Source organism: Cavia porcellus, unplaced genomic scaffold (genome assembly GCF_034190915.1).
Source record: "Cavia porcellus strain 051 isolate PalLab524CR breed Dunkin Hartley unplaced genomic scaffold, mCavPor4.1 scaffold_33, whole genome shotgun sequence".
NCBI lineage: Eukaryota > Metazoa > Chordata > Mammalia > Rodentia > Caviidae > Cavia > Cavia porcellus.
Window position 1 is genome coordinate 16,909,096 of NW_026947516.1, and position 21,315 is coordinate 16,930,410.

The following is a 21,315-nucleotide window of genomic DNA, read 5'->3' on the forward strand; positions in this document are numbered from 1 at the left end:
GGTACAAGCTGGAACTGAGCATGCTTTTGGGATTTGGTTTCTCGTGTTTGTGTTGTAGGCATGGGAAGAAAGTGAGCTAGAAGGCTTGCTTGTCCAAAGGCTGAGACACACGGGAGCAGACCTGGATTTACAACGTAGCACCAAGTCAAGCCCAGATGGACCCACCCTAAACCAATGGACCCTCAGATACAAGAGGAGAATAACTCATTGTTTGAAGCCCTTGAGTTTTAAGATACTTGTTATAAAACATTGTATGTTAATAGTCGATATAAGATCACTGTGCCTCCAAAAGTATAGCTAACATGTACATCATTCTTGCTGTGTTTCTGTAAGTCAGGCCCTGTTGTATGCACTTGTATGGAGTAATTTTCTTATTATCCTCATCCAGATGAAGAAACAGATGCATAGAGATTATGTGACTTTCTAGAGTGGTTTGATAATATGTGGATGAACTTGATGGTAATGCACTCTTTCATCATCATTCCATGTGGTCCTTTCTAGAATATTTGTTTATCACTTTGCTCCTAAGAGGTAGTACACCACATAGCTCACTCTGGGGGGAGAGGAAGATTTTTAAAAGCACTATTAAAATTTTCACATGTGTCTGTTTAGAAAGAAAAACTGCGGCACACTTACACTTAAGTACATTCTTTAAGCCTAATCATTTGTTAAGTACAGCAGTCAAAGCAAAGTACTCAACTATCTACTAAGTGGAAGCAATCCATTAAGGCTGTGTTTATTTTGACCTCTCAACATGGCACGGAACTTCCATGACACTAAGCAAGGGTGTTTTTAGAGTGTTTACTTTGCATAAACTTTGTCTTCTTGCACAACTCTCCAGCTATTCTCTGGGGAATAACATGATCATGAACTAAACCTTCCTTCATTATGCAAGTTTTGTTTTACTAACACTTGATGCTTAGCCATACTTATGTCATTTTTTTCTAATTGTCAAATAACAGAGGTCAGAGTTTTAACAAGTTTAAGGTTTTCTAAAAGGATTTAGGAAAAAGCCCCGCAGTTTAAAGGATATTTTAGATGGTAGGGAGAACAAAATTAAAGATAACTTACTAACAAAACATATTACTATCAAGAAAATTATCTAACACGGATACATTTAGCATATGTGCAATATTATTAAACTAATTCATAGCATGAGGAGACTGGATAATATAGGTAAATATGACAAATTAAATGAATATATCGGTATGTAGGAGATTTGCTTTATAAAACCAAAAGGAATGCAGTTTGACTTAGAGCTGCTTTCGGTCTTGTTTTTGTTTTTTGGAGCAGTGCTGGTGATTAAACCAAGAACCTTCATGATGAACTACAACCTGCATGTTTTGGTTTTGTTCTTTGTTTTGAGAACGGCTCCACTCGGTTGTTGAGTTGGCTGGGCTCAAACTTGAGAACTTATGATTCTTGCCTTAGCCTTCCAGAATACTCAGTGCTTTGCAGCTCTTTAGTAATGTTTTCCTAAGTTTGTTAGTATGGCTTCAATATGCAACATTTACTGAAATATGGTAGCCATACAAAGGAAAATTGATCCACTGGGCAAAGGAGATTTGCTCCTTTGCTCCTCCAGAGAAGTCATCTTCCCTCCCAGGCTCTGTGCTCCAGGTAACGAGCCTCGGTGGACTGCTCTTCCTGGCCTCTTGCCTCTCCTATCACCTGCCCCACTGCCTGTAGGCTAAGGGCTGGTAGTAGCCAGCCTCGCAGCCCTCTGTATGTCTTTCCCTCTGAGCTCCTGTAGCTGATCCCTTCTCAGGCCTTGTCAGTTTAAGAGTGGGAACAGCTTCCCCGTTTTTGCTAGTCACAGAGCTTCACCATTCCTTTCTTTTCTCCTCAGCTCTGTGCATATCCTTCATTAAACTCTTCTCAGCCACTACCTTTTGGCAACATAGAACCTATAAGTTATAAAAGCCCTTCATTTCTTTTTTTTCCCCTTTTTTGTACTGGGAATCGAACTCAGAACCTTGCGCTGGCCAGGAAGGTGCTTATGCCACCGAGCTATTTGCTGACCCCTTCATTCCTTTTAACATTCTGTTCTAGTAACTCCACATGCTTTCTGATTCTTGCCATTATATAATCAGAGAGACAAATTAATGAGTTCAGGGCCCTGCAGGCCCATAGATTTGGCCTTGAATCTGATCTCTGCCATTTACCAGTTGGGTAACGTTGGACAAATAAGTTAGCTCTCTGAACCTGTTACCTCCCCTATAAAGGAGGATAGGATGCCCTGTTATCTTGTGATAGAGATGATGCATATAAAACATTGAGCACAGTGCTTGGTAATAAGATCTGTGGAGCTGTCAATGTCACCATTACCAGGGCATTAGAGAGGGACCACTTGTTGGCGTCCTCATACCTGTTTGGAAACATACGAGGTGCTTGTGTTCGCACAGATGAGGCCCTCTTCATTGCAGCAGCCACCACAACGAAACACGGTCACACAGGGGGGCTTGAAGAATGTGTTGGTAGTCCTCCCCACCTCGCTGGCCACTTCCACACATGTCTCTCTGGGGATGCACTGGGTTCTTTGCCACTCCTCGTCTATAACTGCAGAAAGGAAATCCATGGGGGCCAGGAGATGGAATAGCTCTGACATGTCAGCATGTGGCAGTGCTGAACATAGACACACTTTTATGTTTTTATTGCAGTTATTTTGAGAAGCTTTTTTACAGGCACTGGGGCTGAATCCCAGGATCCTATACATTCTAGTCAATCACTCTACCACTGAGCTACACCTCAAACCCTGTTGGTTAACTTTTTAACGAAAGATTGTGAGAAATTAAAACGAAAATTTGTATTCTTTCCCCATTTATACCATACTTTCATAGGGTGTTTTATTTCCCTTTGGGAAAGAACATCATGTCCTATACATAATCATATTAGATCCATCTGGAGAAGCTGACTAATAAGAAGCTGAGGGCAAGGATGTAAAGAAATACCACTTAAATGTTATTTTGCAAGTGATTCACAGGATACAGCTGGGTAGTGTTTTGCATACTTGAAGCCAGGTGTGACTAAATTTTAGCACCATCAAGAAATATGTTTCTGTTTAAGTAACTGTAGTAGAACTTAAACCTGGCAAGCACCTGAATGGTCATTTAAGTGGAAACAATCTTTCTTCAAATCAGTTTTCTCGTTTGCAAGTACCCAACACTGATGTTTATACAAAATGATGAAATAAGCCTATTCACCTTAATGTTAAGGAGCAAACTTCTGGGCATAGCTAATTTGAGAGAGACAAGCCTCTGAGAATAAAAAGAAATAACATACTTCCTTGAAAAACAGTATTTGATTTTCTCTCCGAGTTTATTTTTATAAGTTAGATTTTGACACTGTTATTCAAAGCTATGTAGCCTTTCTGTGGTTCTTTTGTTGTTTGGGAGGAAGATTCAATTTTATAATAAGGAGGACACTTAAATTTTCAGCTTTCCACGAATGGAACTTTAGACTTTCTAATACGTTAGGCGATTGGTGAAAATCTCTTGCGGTGGCAGCTTCAAAACTGACCTCCTAGGGGTCCCTCACTTTTTTGATGGTCATGCCCTGCATGATCTCCTTTCTTTCTGTGTAGACAGAACCTAGTACCTTACTTTCTACAAAGAGAATACACCAGAACTGATGGGATGCCACACCCATGATTACGTAGTCCCCCACCTCCACCCATCCCTGCATGCAGGCTTTCATGAAGCAAGCTGCCATGTTGGAAAGGTCCACATGGCAAGAAACAAAGGGAGGCCTCTGGCCATAACAGCCAGTGAAGAACTGGGACCCTCCGTCCAAGAACCTGTGAGGAAATGAGTCCTGCAAGCAACTGCTGAGTAAACCGGAAGCACACTTTGCTCCAGCCAACCCTTGAGATTTCTGTTGCCTAAGCCGATGTCTCCAGAAAGACCAATCTCGGTATATTTTGGGGCCACAGAAACTGTGCATGTTAAATGTGTTTGTTTTGGGCAGTGAAATTGGGGAGTAACTTTATACAGTAATAGACAAACACTTCTCCATTTTTACCCTATCCTGAAAAATCTGAATTAATCCCTCCAGATTACTCTGTTTTTATATATGTAAATATTACCACAAAAGTCTCTGCTTGAAACATACAGATATATTATTGCTCAAGTACTGACTCTAGTCTGTAGTCCCTTAAAATATTTTTTACATGTTCTTTTGCCTTTTAGAATTTTAACCTCAATTTTCCTGTTATGTTGCTCCTCTGATTACTGCAAATACAAAACATAATATGTTTGGTTGAGGAACACTGCATATACTACATAATTTAACAATTTTAAAAAAATATTAGAAACCTATCCTGAGATATCTTTTTAAAATTTCTGATAGTGCATTATGGTAACCATTGTTGATTACCTTGTATTCTGTTTTTATATCATGTACTAAGTCCATCCTTTGTTTTGACTGACTGCTTTGTTTTGTCATATTTGGTGTTATTCTTTTCCAAAAAACAGTAATAAGAACTATGGGAGTAATAAGACCCCAAATGTGTAAATGTTATTGTAAAAAAGAGAGGAAAAGAAAGTGCTGTAAAGGATACAACCGCAAGTGTGTTTAGGTGTGTAAGATAGATGACCATATTACTAAGTTTTTGTTGGATCATTGAACACAACTGTTTTCAGTCTCACTGTTTGAATGTCCACTTTGTATGCTTTAATCCTGTGACTTGAACAACTATTTCTAAGATGACAATATGTAATCTATTAGCTAGTGATTTCTTACTGTTTATTTTTTTTTGAAATTCTGAATTACTTGTACCCTTATACTGTTTTGTTTTTTTCTTTAAATAAAATTAAAAAATATATCTGATAGTGAATATTTATATAAAGAACCCAAAACACTGTAAACAGGAGAGATAAATTACTCCATCAAGTATTTTTTTGTCTTTTTCTTTTTTATAGGTATTGGGGATCAAACTCACGACCACACACTGGCAAGGCAGGTGCTTATGCCGCTGAGCTAAATCCTCAGCCCCTACATTAAGTATTAATAAGAGCATTATTTAATTCACTACTAGTCATGACATTTTGAAAAGTAGTAATGAGCTTATGAAAATATTCTTTGTTTCAATTTTTACTTAAATGTTGCTTCCATTTGCTTATTCTCTTTTAAAAATTAATTTTTTGGAAGCTGGAGAGGTAAGATTTTAATCAAAGTTGCATGTAATTATGAGTAATGTCTCTGACTGAATACTTCATAATTTTGCTATTTTCTGTTGCTGTCCAGGGAATTACTCGAAATCATGACGGTGAGTTGGTAACATATTGAAGTTAGTGTTACACACTTATTTTATATTTACTGCTTCTCTTTTAGTAAATCACTACAGAGAATCCTTCATGTAATTAGAAGAGAAATTTTGGAGTCTGAAAAGTCCCTTAATTTTTTATGGTTTCCTCCTTAGAAAACATCAACATCAACATCACTGACTTGTAAAAATCATTCAGTCTTGATTTTATGGTAATACTTGTGCTCCCAAAGTATATCCAGGCTCACCTCAGGCCTTTAGATAGATTATCTGGTTAAGGCCCTTTATCTCCAGATGAGGGGTTTATACTTTTACTTTTATAAAGTTTGTGTCAAGTCACAAACTTGAAGAAACAACTAGAGCCTCAAGCCCTTACCATGGTTCCTATCATCTCAATTCACTTAGAAACACAGCCCTGCACATGAACACAAAGAACCTTCCTCATGCTTCTGCTCATCATGCTGCTGAAGGGTTACCCACCCCCAAATCCTCAGCTTTCTCCACAACCAACAGAGGCCCATGCAATGTCATCATTTTTTTTACAAATGGGGAAAAAGACAACTCTGGATAGAAAGAACAGGAAATTTCTGATGTAGTGGTCAGTTTAAATTACACAATAAGTATGCATTCATTTGCTAGATGGTCATGTTATTCAAGTCTAGGATGCTAGACCAACCAAGCCACAGTAGCTTTTTCTGTTGTTCTGACATGTCATCAAAAATTTAGAATGCCTAATCATCAGAGGCCACATGACTTTCTCTGGAAGACATTTTACATTTCATAACTCTTATACATAAAATGACTTTTTAAAATTATTATTATAAAGAAACTCTATACCTATGAGGAAACAATCACTCCCTCTATTTCAAATTACAGTCATCCTCTAAGAATCTCAGGAAACTGGTTTCAAGATTCTCCATAGATACCAAAGTCCTTAGGTGCCCAAGTACCTTATTTAAAATGGATGGTACTCAGCCACCTTATATTTGACAAAGAGGCTAAACAGGTTCACTGGGGGAAAAAAAGCCTCTTTAATAAATGGAGAATTAAAAAATGTGGAAAATTTGGCTTTCCATATGCCAGAGACTGTAAATAGACCCATACCTACCACCATGCACTAAACTAAAGTCAAAATGGATCAAGGGGACTGGGGATTTAGCTCAGTGGCTTAAGCGCCTACCTGGCAAGCGCAAGGTCATGAGTTCAATCCCTGGTACCCCCCCAAAAAATGGATCAAGAATCTAAATATTAAAACAGAAACACTAAATCTACTGGAAGACAAGGTAGGCAGAAATCTTGGAGACATAGGGGTAGGGAGAGAATTCATAAAATAAATGCAAACTGCATGGGAAATACTTCAAAGTATCAACAACTGGGATCTCGTATGACTAAAACGTGTTTGCACTTCAAAAGAAATCACCAACAAAGTGAAAAGAAAACCCACAGAATGGGAAAGAATTTTAGCCAACAATCCTTCAGACAAAGGACTTAATACAGAATGTATAAAGAATTAGAAAACGTCAAACCCCCCAAATTCGAAGACCCTCTCCAAAAATGGGTATCAGAGATGAACATACAGTTCTCAGATGAAGATATACAAATGGCAAATAAATATATGAAGAAATGTTCACCATTAGTGGTTATTCAAGAAATTCAAATTAAAACAGCATTGAGATTTCATCTCACCCCGGAAAGAATGGCTGCCATCAAGAAAATAACTGATAACAAATGTTGGCTACAATGTGGGGAAAAATGAACACTTCTCCACTGTTGGTGGGAGTGCACACTGGGGCAACCACTGTGGAAATCAGTATGGACATTCCTCAAAAAAACAGGACTGGAAGTTCCATTCAATCCAGCTATTCCCCTCCTGCGTATATTCCCAGAAAAAACTGAAAACATCATGTCACAGTGATATATGTGTACCCATGTTCACAGCAGCATAATTTGTGATAGCCAAATCTTGGAAGCAACCAAAATGCCCATCAACCACAGAGTAGATGAAAAAAAATGTGGTATTTTTATACAACGGAATATTATTCAACTATTAAAAGGATGATCTTGAGGCCTTTATAGGTAAATGGAGACAACTTGAGAATATCCTCATTAGTGAAATAAAGAAGACTCACATTAATAAATATCACATTGTCTCCCTAGTGTAAAAAAATAATAAAAACTGACAAAGTAATGGCATCCAAAAAGTATAATAGATATTATAAAAATGAAAGGGAAGGGAAGTGCTCTAAAGGATATAACAGTATGTATAGTGTGTAAGATAGATGACAATACTACTGAATATCTGTTGGATCACTGAACAGGATTTGTACTGTCAATGCTTGAGTGTCTAGCCACTTTTCGTGCTTTGATTTTGTGACTTTGGCAACTGTTTTTAAGATGACAATGTGTAATATATCAGTTAGCGATTTCATGATAAGTTTTTTGAATTCTGAATTTCTCTGCCTTTTTTTGTTTTCCTATTCTGTCTCTTTAAATTTTCTTTTTCTTTCTTTCTTTGAAAAAAAGAACAATATGCAATATAAGAACCATTGCTAAATTTCTTCCATTCTGTTTTGAAAGCCTATATTGTTATTGTTTTGGGTTTGTTGTTGTTTGTCTTTTGCTTTTCCTTTCTAACTTCTTTTTCCTTTTTTAAATAAAAATTAATTTAAAAAATGGGGTGGTATTTGCACATAACTGATTTATAATAACTAATATAGTTAGTGCTGTACTGTGCTAATTGTTACACTGTCTTTTTAGGGAGTAATGAAAAGAAAAGAAATCCATGTATGTTCTATACAGATGCAATTCTTTTTTTCAAATATTTTCCACCCTGCAATTGGTCAAATCCACAGGTGCAAGACCTACAGATACAGAGGGTCAGCAGCATTGCTATTTCCTAGTGCCAAGTTTTTATTTTGTTTTAAGAATTTTCTGCCTTCAATATTATCCTCATAAACCAGTGTTCATTATCATGACCCAGCTTCCAATTTATACTTTTTACTTTTACTAAAAATCACAGAATTTTGCAGAAATAATTTCTATTGATCATTTATTGATATATATGTGACAGTAGAATGCTTTTGCTGATGAATTCCCAAGTTGTTTTATTTTTTAAGTAAACACAGACTTTTTTCTATTAAGAACAGTCTTTCTGAATTTGTTTTGTCCTCACGTCTCTGAGTTAAATTTATTCATATATTTCAAAATGCTTTTTGTGTGTTAGTTTTAGATCTTAAAATCATATTGACTATATTCTCTGTGGAGTAAAAGATTCTTTTAAAATTGGGATTCTCTGTTAAACCAAACTATAAAATCAAAGGCCCTCTATCTCTCTTTGACATGTGTCTAACTTACTCAGTATTTTGGAAGAAGTTGTCGTGATCTGATAAAGAGAAAGAATTTGCATCTAGACCCCCACACGTACCTTTCAGTGTTTCAATGTCATAGTAAGATGCAGCAAACCTGGTGGAGCGATGGGATGCTGAGCGAGAGTCCATATTGGTAAAACTTTTCAGCTTCAGCCGGCATCTCCACAGCTTCCAGTCCTCAGAGTGTGTGATTCGCAGCAGTTCCTCCAAACTCGAAGCAGCCCTAATCTGCTGTTCAGACCACTCTATCATGGATCGAGACAATTGCTCAAAAGAAAACCCATTGAAAAGCAAGTTACCTAATTTGACTCGATAGCGTTCATTTCTAAGATTTAAAAATGTAAATAGCTCTGCACAGAAATTAGAAAAATTACTCAAATTACACCAATTCTTAGGGAAAATTATATCTAGTATGTTTGAGTCACATTCTGCTTAATGTATGATTGGATCAGAGGATGTACTTTTTTTCTGGGTTCTCACAACACTAACAAGGAATATTGTAGTAGACTGAATGGTGGCTTTCAAAATGTTCTGTCCATTGTCTAAGCCCTAGAACATGTGAACGTTACCTTATTTGGCAAAAGGATCTGTGCAGATGTAATGGAGCTGGATCTTGAGATGAGATTATACACTAAATCCAATGACCGGAAGTCTAATGATCAGAGTGTTTGTAAGAGACGGAAGAGGAGACACTGACAAAAAGCAGCAAACTACAAGAAGATAAATGCAGAAATTGAAGTGATACAGCCAGAGAAGCCAGAGATTGCCTAGAGCTGCTGCTGCTAGAAGAAGCATGGAAGGATTCGCTCCAAGTCTCTTATCTCAACTGTGGTTATTTTAAATCACAAACTTTGATGTAATTTGTTACACCAGCCACAAGAAATTAATATAAATTTTTATATACTACTTTTGTGACAGTGGTCAGTGATGATTGTTTCCATCTCTATTATTCATCTGAGAAACTGATCCACAAAGTCCTGTGGACACTCTCCATGACCATGCAAGAGAGAAAAATTCAGGACCCTGATAACCAGAATCGTCTGCATTCTTTTTTTTTCCTTTTAACCTATGTTCTATATTTCAAAAACATGAAATTTTTCTAGAGTTTATGTTGAAAATTTACTTTCTCAGTTTCATGGACTATATTGGCTGCTACAAGCAACTAAATTGGATGAGCTTGTAGGAGAATAATCAACGGAAGATTTTCAGTATATAACTTCTTTTTCAAAATTGGGCTCTTAATTATGTGAAATGATATCCACACACAGTGAAATACTACATGGTCAATAAAACCAATGATGTAGAGATGTTGGAACAGAATGAGTTATGGCCCTCCCTGGAATGTCCTGGAAAAAGAATAAGATGGGCAGGGTGAGGGATTTTCTCCTGCTAAGCCGAGAGCTATTGGGGTTTCATTTTGGTGGGTGGTTGGGATATGCAAGCTGAACACTTTTTTAGAGCTGAGCTGAGGTAAGAGATGAAAGAGGAATGTGGCTACAGAATTGTGCTGAAAGAAGAATGTGGAAGGGCAAAGTAAATGTCCACTGCCTACTACATGGGGAGGAACAGGAAGGAAACCAGAGATGAACAAATAGGACCTTTCGGAGGGTTTACATTGAGTAACGTGATGTACACACCCCAACATCGCCTCCTTGGAAATGATAGATAAAATCTGCACCCTTCATTAGTTATTTTGGGAGCAGAAGGTTTTTTTTTTTTTTTTTTTAGACGTGATAATGGATACTCAAAGTTGTCCAAAGGTGGGTGCTCAGAAAAGCAAGAGTGGTCCAAGTCGTGTGTGTGTGTGTGTGTGTGTGTGTGTGTGTGTGTGTGTGTGACATGCAGGTTTCATATCTACATAAATATCTTCATGTACATATATATGATATGTAGCTATGAAGACCTAGAAACATACACATGAAAACATAAAAATGGTTATTCTTTAGATCAAGGGTCAATTGATGACCTGGCATAAGTCACCCTGTAGTTTGCTGTTACATAAGTAAAGTTTTATCAGGACAAAGTCATGTCCACTTACTTACGTTCTAACCATTTTCACGCTACAATGGCAGACTTGAGAAGTTGCAACAGACACCTGGATGGCTATTTAAAGCTGAAACCACATGTTAGCTCTTGAGGATTTATGAGGATCAGTTTAGTTCAAATTCAAACTGCAAGGAAGTATGTACCTATTTTCTCCTCTCTACCCTGGTTAAGCAGTTTCATAGGAGAAGCAGATCCATTTAACAGTGAACACATCTCTGCCTTCCTCTTTCATGGATCTGATACAATGCACTCATGGAGCCTATTGCCTATTGCAGCTGAAGTTTTGACATCCTCTGCCTCCTAAACTCACTTCCACCAGTCCTCCAACTTCACCTCCGTGGTGTGAGGACCATTCCCACCAATGTTCATCATCCACAAAAGTTTACTCTCATTTAATCCATTTTATATTCTATGGACTAAAAAAACCTCTCAAAACACCAATCTACAAGATCATCTTGCTTGGAGATCCGAGGTGTGTGTGTGTGTGTGTGTGTGTGTGTGTGTGTGTGTGTGTGCTTTCTAAATCAATGTGGGGGAACCTTGAACCTGTTTATAACCTGAAGAAAAGAGCTCAGAAGAAACTGAAAGCATGCAGATGACATAAAGCAGGGATCAAGAGGGCTGGATATGACATGAATTCCAGAGTTCACTGTATAAGGCTGAATAAACAAGGAGACGCCCTCTGAAACAGGTAAGCCATAGGGAAGTGGGTTTGTAGATAGCAGGGCCACCTTGGTAGTAGCTCAACGAGCTTAGAGCTGTGGGCTCTACTTCTCTGCTAAGTCTGAATCAAGGTGATTTTCTGGGAGTAAGGGGAAAGAAAAGCCTCAAGAGCATGGGTGAATTTGTGGAATTAGCACTGAATTTTTGAGGTTTGCACATAGCTTCTTCATCTAAGAGTTTGTAGGGTAAAACTGCACAATGGCTAATGGTCCTATCAACTCTGAAATGCAGTGATTCTCCTTTGAAACTCATTTTTCAAGTTTGGTTTTTCCCAATTATTCATTTCGTCTTCTGTTTAGCTGATAGTTACTTCGTATCCAATTTAATCTTCAAAATAAAATTTTGTGACAATACTGCTTTTACATGAAAATGATGCAACAAACCAAGTAACTTTTTTAAAGGTAATTAAATTGTAATACATGGAAATGACTTTTATTTACTGAGGCAAAATTTCATCCAACACAATCAATATGGACAGAGTAATGAGGATCATAGCTTTCAAATTTCTATTCAGTCTCAGAAATATTTTGAAACTCTCCAACAATGCAAACTCAGGTGAAAGTATTAATTCTCTGGGTTGAATTAAAATCACTGAATGCCTTATATCACTTTCTTCATCATAAAAATGCACTGTTTACTCGAATAAACAAAGTTATTTAAGCATACTTTGTTTCATTTAAAACCTAGTTTGAAATAACTAGGAAATCGCTGCCACTTCACTGGAACTGCTAACAATTCAACCTAAGTGGAGCCTGATAACTAACTCATTAGGAGCACACATTTAAGGGCTCAAGAATGAATGCCTCTTGGTTCCAATAGGCTTTCTGAAACTGGTTGATTCTTGTATGATCCATTTTTATGTTATCTGCTTGGACAAGTGAAAAATGAAAGCTAAAAAGTGTGAGTGCAGTCCCAAATATATACTTAAACTATTGGTTTCAATTAGTAACCTTTAGCCCAATAAATTACTCTTGTTTCTGTTTTCTGATAGTAGCCTTAACCCAAACTAAAATAACTATAGAAAAGTCAGCAAGAGGAAGAAAGTGAGAGTTAACCATATTTGTTTTTTATTACAGTATCAGCCTTTTTAAATTGATCATTAATACAAGACTGTTCAGGTTACAAAAAAGTTCTAAACAACAAATTATTACTAATTTCTTGGCTACCACAAACTACTTTTTAAATTGTGAGGCTTAAAGTATTTGTAACAATACTTGGTCCGAATGTAAATATGCACTACCCATTGAGTGGACTTAGACCTAGAGAATTAGCAATACTGATACTGTTGATTGGCTGCTATACTTTGGAAAGTGTTTGGGACAGAGGTTTTCAACCTTGTCTTTATTTTGAATCTACCTGGGAAGAAATACTGATGGTTGGATCTGATTCTCAGATATTCTCATTTTATGAGTTTGAGCTGAAGCTTTGCCATCAGAATTTTTAAAAAACTTCCTATGTTAGCCTTAATGGAAGCTAGGCAAAGGCTATACAGGAACAGTTTAATTTTCTGTATATCTGAAATTACTTCAAGAAACAAAGTTTAATTTTAAAAATCTTCCAAAGCAAGTTTGATAACCACTAATTTGGAGGGTAGCATGTGCTGATTTTAAGTTCACAGACCTGGGTTTGGCGCCTGACCTCTGTACAATTCTACTAATCTTCAGTAGTGAATAAAAGACTAAGAAATGCATGCTAAGAAATGTCCTTAGTTTTTCAATTTCTTTGAGTTATATCTTGGTTTCAAAATTTGTGTATGAGTATCTTGCCAAACTAGATTTTTTTCAGCCATTTCCTTATTCAAGTCACCTGGAGGTTTGTGCCTAAAGTACCAGCCTGTAGGACTTTAAAATTTTTAAGTTTTAGTATATGTTTGTAGTATATAATGATCACATTCATCATGGCATATTTGTACATTACATAACCCATCTTAGTTATTTTATTTTCTCCTCCCCTCCCTGAAACTCTTCTTCTCTTCCCATTTGCAGAAGCTGTATTTCAATTTTTCTTTCAATTCTTTTTTCCCTTTAAATCTCTTTTCATTTCCTTCCCTCCCCACCCCCATATCTTCTTTAAGATTGAAGACCAATAATATTGTTTAATCTAGATAAACAGCATGAGTTGTGGAACTATCTGAAATGACAGTTTAAAGTACTCCTCAACTCCCTCAATCCCAAACAGCCCATTTCCATTTCTCAAAATAAAATTAAAAATGCCAAGTATTACTGTAACCTATTGGAGTTCAATAGAAAAATTTAAACTGTAATTCTCTTGAAAGGTAGTTACTATGACATATTTGAACAAAAATATAAATAAGAATATACACAAACTGGACATAATGGCACATGCCTATAATCTCAGGAGGCTGAGGCAGGAGCATCATTGTGAGTTTGATGTCAGCCTGGGCTACATAGGTAGTTCAAAGATAACCTGAACTGCCTAGTGAGACCCTGTCTCAAAAAGTCAGAATATTCACAAAGATGCCATTTGTCAAAAGCTTGGCTTGAGAGTATACACAGTTGAGTTTCCATCCTAGCTCTGAACTGTTAGTCCATCTGCAAACATTTGGTAAGTGGGAACCCTGGCTACTTTCCTCAGACAACTGTAAAGGTTTTTCTTGGGCCATTCTAGACCCATGCAATTTAAGAACTTCTTGTTCCAATTATAGAAATGGAAACAAGCTTTGTAGAATTCTCCTTGAGAGCAATGGGTATTAGTCTAGGTGTCCAAGCCTTTACAAATCCAGAGATGCTATTTTCTTTGTGAAACTGTGTTGGCGATACATCTTCAGGAAGTTTAGTAAAACAAGGATGTGGTGTGGAAGAGAATTTGTATATTTAGTATATTCAGAAGGTTTACAGTGAGTTATGGAGGGGGCACATTTCATGCCAATTTCCCTAGATTTGCTTAAAGATTTAGAAGTGTTACTTGGGAGCACACAACCGTGTTTTTTTTTTTTTTTTGTCTTTTTCTTTTTTGCAACCGTGCTCTTGTTACTCGTTCCTAGGGCTCAGGAAAACTGCACGCAGCAATTTCGCATTGCAATGAATTTGAGGAAGTGGCTTATACTGCAGTACAATAGCTCCAGGTTCCCTCCACCTTTTCCTGTTTCACTGGAAGAGTATTTTGCATTTCATCTTTAGCTGATGATTAAGCTTAGCTAAAATCATCCCATTTTTCCTGGCTTCAGATCAAAGTTTCACTGCCATGCTCTTCTCCCAATTGTCTTCCACAGATGTTCTCTCTCTTCCACATGTCAAAAAACCTGCCCAGGTCACATTGGACTTGGGAGTCTAAGCTGATATTTTATGACTTTGCCACATAACTTAGATCTCAAGTGGAAATAATATCCTTCCAAAGGAAGCTTTGCCTAATATTGTAGATCAACCTTAAAATGTGTTAGCAGTTTCTTATAAAAATAAACATATATTTGTCATATGACCCAGCAATTTTGCTCTTAGGAATCTTCTTTTGCTAAATGAAGCCTGTGTTCACACAAAAATATGTGCACAAATGTTTATAGTAGCTCTTTAGTAATGGCCAAAAATCTTGAAACAATGCATATGTTATTCAGTGGATGACTAGTTAAGCAATCCATGGAATACCACTCAGTAATAGAAAAGAATGGATACCTAGTAAACACAGCAACTTGGATGAATCCCAAAGGCACTGAGTCAAAGAAATTAATCTCCACATGTTGCAGACTGTATTATTCCACTTATGTGACAAAGATTAGCGATCCCCAAAGATTGAGAGGAGGGTTTGACTACAAAAGGATAACATACATGAATTTGAAGTAATACTTCTGTATTTTAATTACAGCTATGGTTATGCAAACATACACATGAGATAAGCTTCAAAGAACTGCATACCAAAAGAAAAAAAGGCCAATTTTAGAATGTAGTGATTTTTAAATAAATTAACCTTTAAATCAAGGCCTTTTAGTTTTTGAATGACAATCATTTGACTTCCTTTGAATTTGGTTTCCTCACGTACACAATGGCAATGTTAATAATACCTCGTGGAGATTCTATGAGGCCATATGTGGAAAAGAGTCAGGCATACAATAGGTACACAATAAATGTTGGTTTCATTTTTTCTTTCCTTGGGATGGAGCATTTGGTCCTTTGTGTTGCGGTTTAAAGCTTTGTGTTTCATGGTCCTGATATTCCTTAGTAACCAAAGAGATGAATTTAAAAATAGCAAGATATAGCAGCTCCAATCACCAAATTAAAATTAATCAAATCAACTTTTCCAAGACAAATGAGGAAAATTAATTTTTATTGTAACAAAAGAAAATCCTTTCTAGGATATGTTTTCAAATGAAAGGCTAGTTTTCAAGTATCTATGCAGGTTTTGTGTGTGTCTTTATAGATGCATGAAGTGAGAAAACAGCCTATTAAATAAACTCCTTTTTTTTTCTTTTTTGGTACTGGGAATCAAACTCATGGCCTCAAGTTTGGCAGACAGGCACTTATGTTGCTGGACTAAATTCCCAGTCCTCTCTCTTTAAAAAAAAAATAGGATCTTTCTTTACTCAGAAGTTGCCTGTTAGTGTGGGGAATACCAACTAGGAGTGAGGAGAGTGTTGCTAATAACTACAGCTATGGTTGCTGTGGCTGCTCAGATGAAACTTCCCAAGAGCCTAGTCTTGCATCTCTGAAATCCAGAAACCTGGCCATAGGGAGTGGAGTGGGATTGTCCTTTATTTCAGGGGCTTCATGTGATTGGCTACTCTGGTGGTTCCTTTATTTATGCAGTTCTAAATTGAGATGCATACATCATAAGCTAAGGTTGTTAAACTCAGACTGAGGAAAGGAACTATAAATGCAGAAAGTGTGTGTGTGTGTGTGTGTGTGTGTGTGTGTGTGTGTGTGTGTATGTGTGCATCTATCTGCTTATTTTCAGGAGGTTCTAGGGTCTGGAAGGCCTAGGACTGCCACACCCTCCAGTTTGATGAATATTGTTGGTAGTTTTCTCTCCAGCCATATATCTAGTACTTGAGAAATCTATGCCCTCTTTTACAGTTTTTAAATCTGTACTCTACTCAAATGCTTTTGTTCCCATTTGACCCCACTGTGCTTAAGAAATGAGGGGACAAATGGGTATGGGGTGGACTTGCATGGCAAAATAGCTCCAGATCTTCTACAAGTATGCTCTGAATAACTCTAGCAGTGCAGATTCCTGAGATCTGTTATAGTCTATTACTGTAGACTGTCTAAGGAAACCAGTCAAAGCCCTTAGGTTACTGTTGGAAATAGCTTCATTCCTTCTCTTTACTCTAGGAAGGAGTATATGTCCTAGCTCATTGATGCTGGCTCATGTGACCTCATTTGACCAATGGAACATAACAAAATACAGAAGGAGTATATTTCCTAGCTTATTGATGCTGTATCATGTGATCTCATTTGACCAATGGAGCATCACAAGACAAGCAGAGGTATGAAACTTACCTATGACTGCATGGTTCCTCTATATTTTTTGCCATCACCACAAGCACATGCTTCTGCTGGCCCAAAGATTGAAGGAAGCTAAGAGAAACCCATACTCAGTCTTTGGCTTGAGCCTTAATCCTCTGACTCCCAGTTGACCCACAGATATAAATGAGAATAAATTTATTGATCTTTTATGCTACTGAAATTTGGACTAATTTGTTGTACAGCGTGATTGTGACAATAGTTAACTGCTACAACTCTATTCTACCAAAGTTTAACAGCATCCATTAGATGAGAACTTTAAAACTTTGCTGTCCTTTCTGAGGTAGCTATGCTTGCCACTGTCAGTCAGCTCAGAACTCTTCACATTTCTTCCTAAAGATCTGGCACTCCTGTATCAACACTCACTGATCACCTCCACCCTCTTCCTTTTCAACTTGCTCTGCTGGGTCTATGATGCCCAGTGGTCCCCAGTCTTGCTGTGACAATATATTTGTGAGCCAAGCACACCACTGTGAAGACTGATATTTTTCTCATCCCACTCTGTTCTTTGGTAGAATCTCTTAAATTTAGGGTACTCATTTGATTAAAATAATACTCTTTCTAACTCTGTCCATAATGAAAAGTAAGCAGCTACAAAATGTTTTGCCATAGGGATATCTGACATGTTATTTTCTCTCTCCAGAAACAATTTTAGCCAAAGTTGGACTTCGGGAAAGCAACACTCATCTCCAACATGTGAGTGCTATAGTTATTTAGTAATGCTCATTAAATGACAAGAAACTCTCTAAAATTTATGGTTACTTAAGGTTTCAGGCATTAAAATTATCCTCCCCACAGGCTAGAATGAACTTGCTGGCTGTTAGTAAGTCATGCAAATAACTAAGACATCTTTATTTTATAAAAACATCATTTCTAATCATGTGCCTGGCACATGGCAGACATTCCATAAATGTTTACTGAACTGAATGTACAGCTTCCCCTTTTCTAGGAAGAAGGAGCCTCCTGAGCATTAGAAATGAACCATCTTCCTTCACCATACTTTACCCTGTGGTCAACTACAGTTATTTCCCAATTCCAGTAAGTGTGAAAACCTGAGCGTCCCATCAAAATATATGTTCCTCCTTGCATTAAAGGAGGCATGATGAAGCTCAGTGAATTTTGTCTTTCTGCTGTGTCTCAACCTGCTCTTCTAAAGCTGCCTTTATATAATTCATTCTCCAGCATCGCTGTAACACTGGGAAAGTTTTCAAAAGTTTAGACACAAAAGTATGCTCACAAGAATTTCGAAGTGACCAAAGTTGTGTGTTACAGTCATTAATACTGTTTGCCAAATGTGTCCAGCTGTCTATCTTCTGAGCATAAGGTGGGATTGCATTTCCTGGCCCTTGAGTTAGGCGGGGCAGAGGATCAAGGGGCAATGACTAGAAGGATTTGTCACTTTCAGGTCAGAGCATGTAACTGCCAGGGTGAGATTCTCCATGGATCCCTCTCTTTCTCTGTCCTAGTGATTCATGACATTCTAGGTGTTGATGACCAGCTAGTTTCATTCTGATATGGAACTGGCCCTGGATGAACCACAACAGTCATGTAGAATGATAAATTAACCTCTGTAGTTTATGAGCAACCAAGATTTTGAGGATGTTCATTATCAAAGCATATCTTGGCCTCGCCTAACTGGTAAAGTACCTGTCTAGAGTATTTCACTATGTGTTCACAAACCACCTATGACTAAACATAAGTAGCTCTTCTAGAACTCTCAAGGATAAAGTAAACCACGAAGGTGCCCAAGTTCTGTCCAGACCTGCTAAGTGGCTAAATGCTACTTAGCCCATCTCTCTTTTTATTGTCACCAGGCTGGAATAATGAGCTAAAGTGACTTCATTTTATAACGTTGGCTCCTATGAATGAACACCTTATAGAACAGCCTATCAGTGGCTATCAGGAAACTGGAGAACTCTTTGATACATCCATCCAAACCTTAACCTGGGGTTATAGGGAAATAACTCAGGTGAATACAGTGTCTTAGAAAAAAAATCTTTAGAATTTTAAAAAATCCTATCAGAAAAGCTATGAAAGGAGTAAATGTCGGAGACTAATGTAGTGTTCACATCATGGATATTTCAAAATCTGATGGGCCTACTCTCTCACTCAGCAAATATTGTTTTTGTATCCTCTGTTACAGCATTTAAATAGGTAATAGGGACACTGCAGGATACAAGGCAAGGCAAGTTCCTCTTCAAAACATTTTCATGATGGTGGCAAGATGAGAAACATGCACAAATAATAAATGAAAGACAAAGGTGCACAGCATGAAGAAAATAAAATAATATAGTGATATGTAAGATGGCTGGTAATCGAACCTGACCAAATTCGAATCGAATTGGACCAAATTCAGCCTGAAACTTGCTTTTGTATGATGTTTGAGCTAAGAATAAGTTTTTCAGTTTAAATGGCTGTAAATTTAACAGATTTCACAATACATGAAAATTATATAAAATTTAGATTTCAGCAACCACTCAGTTTTACTGGAACATAGCCATACCATGGGTATGTGTCCTGCCTGTTTCTCCAACTTCAACAACTGCGCTTTTGGCCTCCATTCATCTTCTTCCAGCCACAATGGTCCCCTGGTTAATATCTAAATACCCAAACCACCTCCCTGCCACAGCCACTGATGGAGGCTTCTGTGTCCTCATCTTTCAGGGCTCTGAACAAATGAAACAGAATCAGAGAAGTCTCTCTGCTGCTCATCATTCCAGATTCCCGCCCCTAACTTGAATCTTTTTATGACACTTACTATCCCTGATGTGTTACAGATTTGAATTCTGTTAACTTCTACTAACTATAATTAAAATACAAGTTCCAAAAGACTTGGAACAATGTATTTATTTCCTGTTGCATACCCACTCCATAGACCAGTATCTAGACATATTCTGTGCTCAATAAATTACCTGCTTAAAAAAATAAATGATCAACTATTGGAAAGTTATAATGAATGACAACGGAGTTAAAGTGTTCATATTACCAAAACTGATATATAAATGTTATGCAATATAAATAAAAATACCAAAGGCATTCTTCATAAAACTAGAAAAAAATCTAAAATTTATATGTAACCAAAAGATGCACAGAATAGCAAAAGCAATCCTGGACAACGAGAGTAAAACAGGAGGCATCACAGTCCCAAATTTCAAGTTATACTACAAAGCTACAGTGATTAAAACAGCATAGTACTAGCAGAAAAACAGACATGTGGATCAGTGGAGCAGAATAAAGGGTGCTCCCCCGCCAAAAAAAAAAAAAACCCAAAAAACAAAAAAACAAAAACAAAGAAATGGGCAACTAAAATGAAGAGACATTTCTCAAAAGAAGAAACACTAATGACCAATAAGTACATGAAAGTGTTCAGCATCTTGGCCATAGAGAAATGAAAATCAAAACGACACTGATTCCATCTCACTCCAGAAAGAATGGCCATCATCAAGAAATAAAAAACAACAAATACTGGTGAAACTGTGGGGAAAAAAGGAACCTGTTTACGTTGTTCATACGAATGCAAACTACTATAACCATTATAGAAAAAATCCTAGAGGTATCTCAAAAAACAACAACTAGAAATCTCATTCAACCCAGTTGTTACCCTTCCAATTATTTTCCGGAAGACATCATATTACAGCAATACTCATGATTATAGTAGCACAACTCATAACAGTGAAATCTTAGAAGTAGCCTATATACCAATCAACAAGTGAATGGAAAAGAAAATATGGTATACATACACACAGTGAAGCATTACTCAGCCATAAAAAGGATAAACTGGAGTCATTTGTAGAGAAATGAATGTACCTTGAGACCATCAAGCTAATTGAACTAATTCAGACGCAAAAAGTTAAATATCAAGTGGTTTCTTGTACATAAAAGTTCTAAAGTATAAGTAATTTAAAGAGAAAAATAAAGGATAGATAATAGGACACAAGGAGGTAGGTCTTTTGCAGATAAGAGTGGGATTCTATACATGGAGGGAGAGAAGAGCAAGGAGGGAAGTAAAAAGGACTAAGAATTAAGATGTAATATATGTAGAGGTACCAACTCCCCATGATTCACGTATTCATTGTGTTTAGCAAGTTCATGAGAGAGACAGAGAGAGAGAGAGAGAGACAGAGAGAGAGAGAGAGAGAGAGAGAGAGAGAGAGAGAGAGAGAGAAAACCAGCCAAAACTTTCCTGAAGTCAGAGGCGAGTGGGGCTCAGGATGTTTTTGCTTCATAACAAATGGCCTAGTGTCTTTGTAAAAACTGTAAGAACTGACAGCAAGAGAGAGGGAGAAAAATGGACTCAGTACCATAAATGCAACGTAAGAAGAAATACTTTTTCTCATCTCAATCTCATTCTCAATCATACAATTTCTATCATCTCTTCATCTCCTGTGGTAAGAAAAAGGCCTAGAAATGCACTCAGAATCAATTTTCTGTCATTTGTGCC

The 21,315-nt window shown here is 37.2% G+C and overlaps 1 protein-coding gene across 1 annotated transcript in view; it reads right to left on the reverse strand.

The window, feature by feature from the left end:
- The window catches only part of Vegfd (vascular endothelial growth factor D), a 33,082-nt gene that overhangs the window by 7,075 nt on the left and 4,692 nt on the right, over positions 1-21,315 (reverse strand). Inside the window, exons 2-3 of the mRNA XM_063242981.1 lie at positions 8,688-8,898; positions 2,369-2,559 (exon numbers count right to left, since the gene is read on the reverse strand). Coding sequence (XP_063099051.1) covers positions 2,369-2,559; positions 8,688-8,898 — 402 coding nt within the window. The remainder of the gene's footprint in view (positions 1-2,368; positions 2,560-8,687; positions 8,899-21,315) is intronic.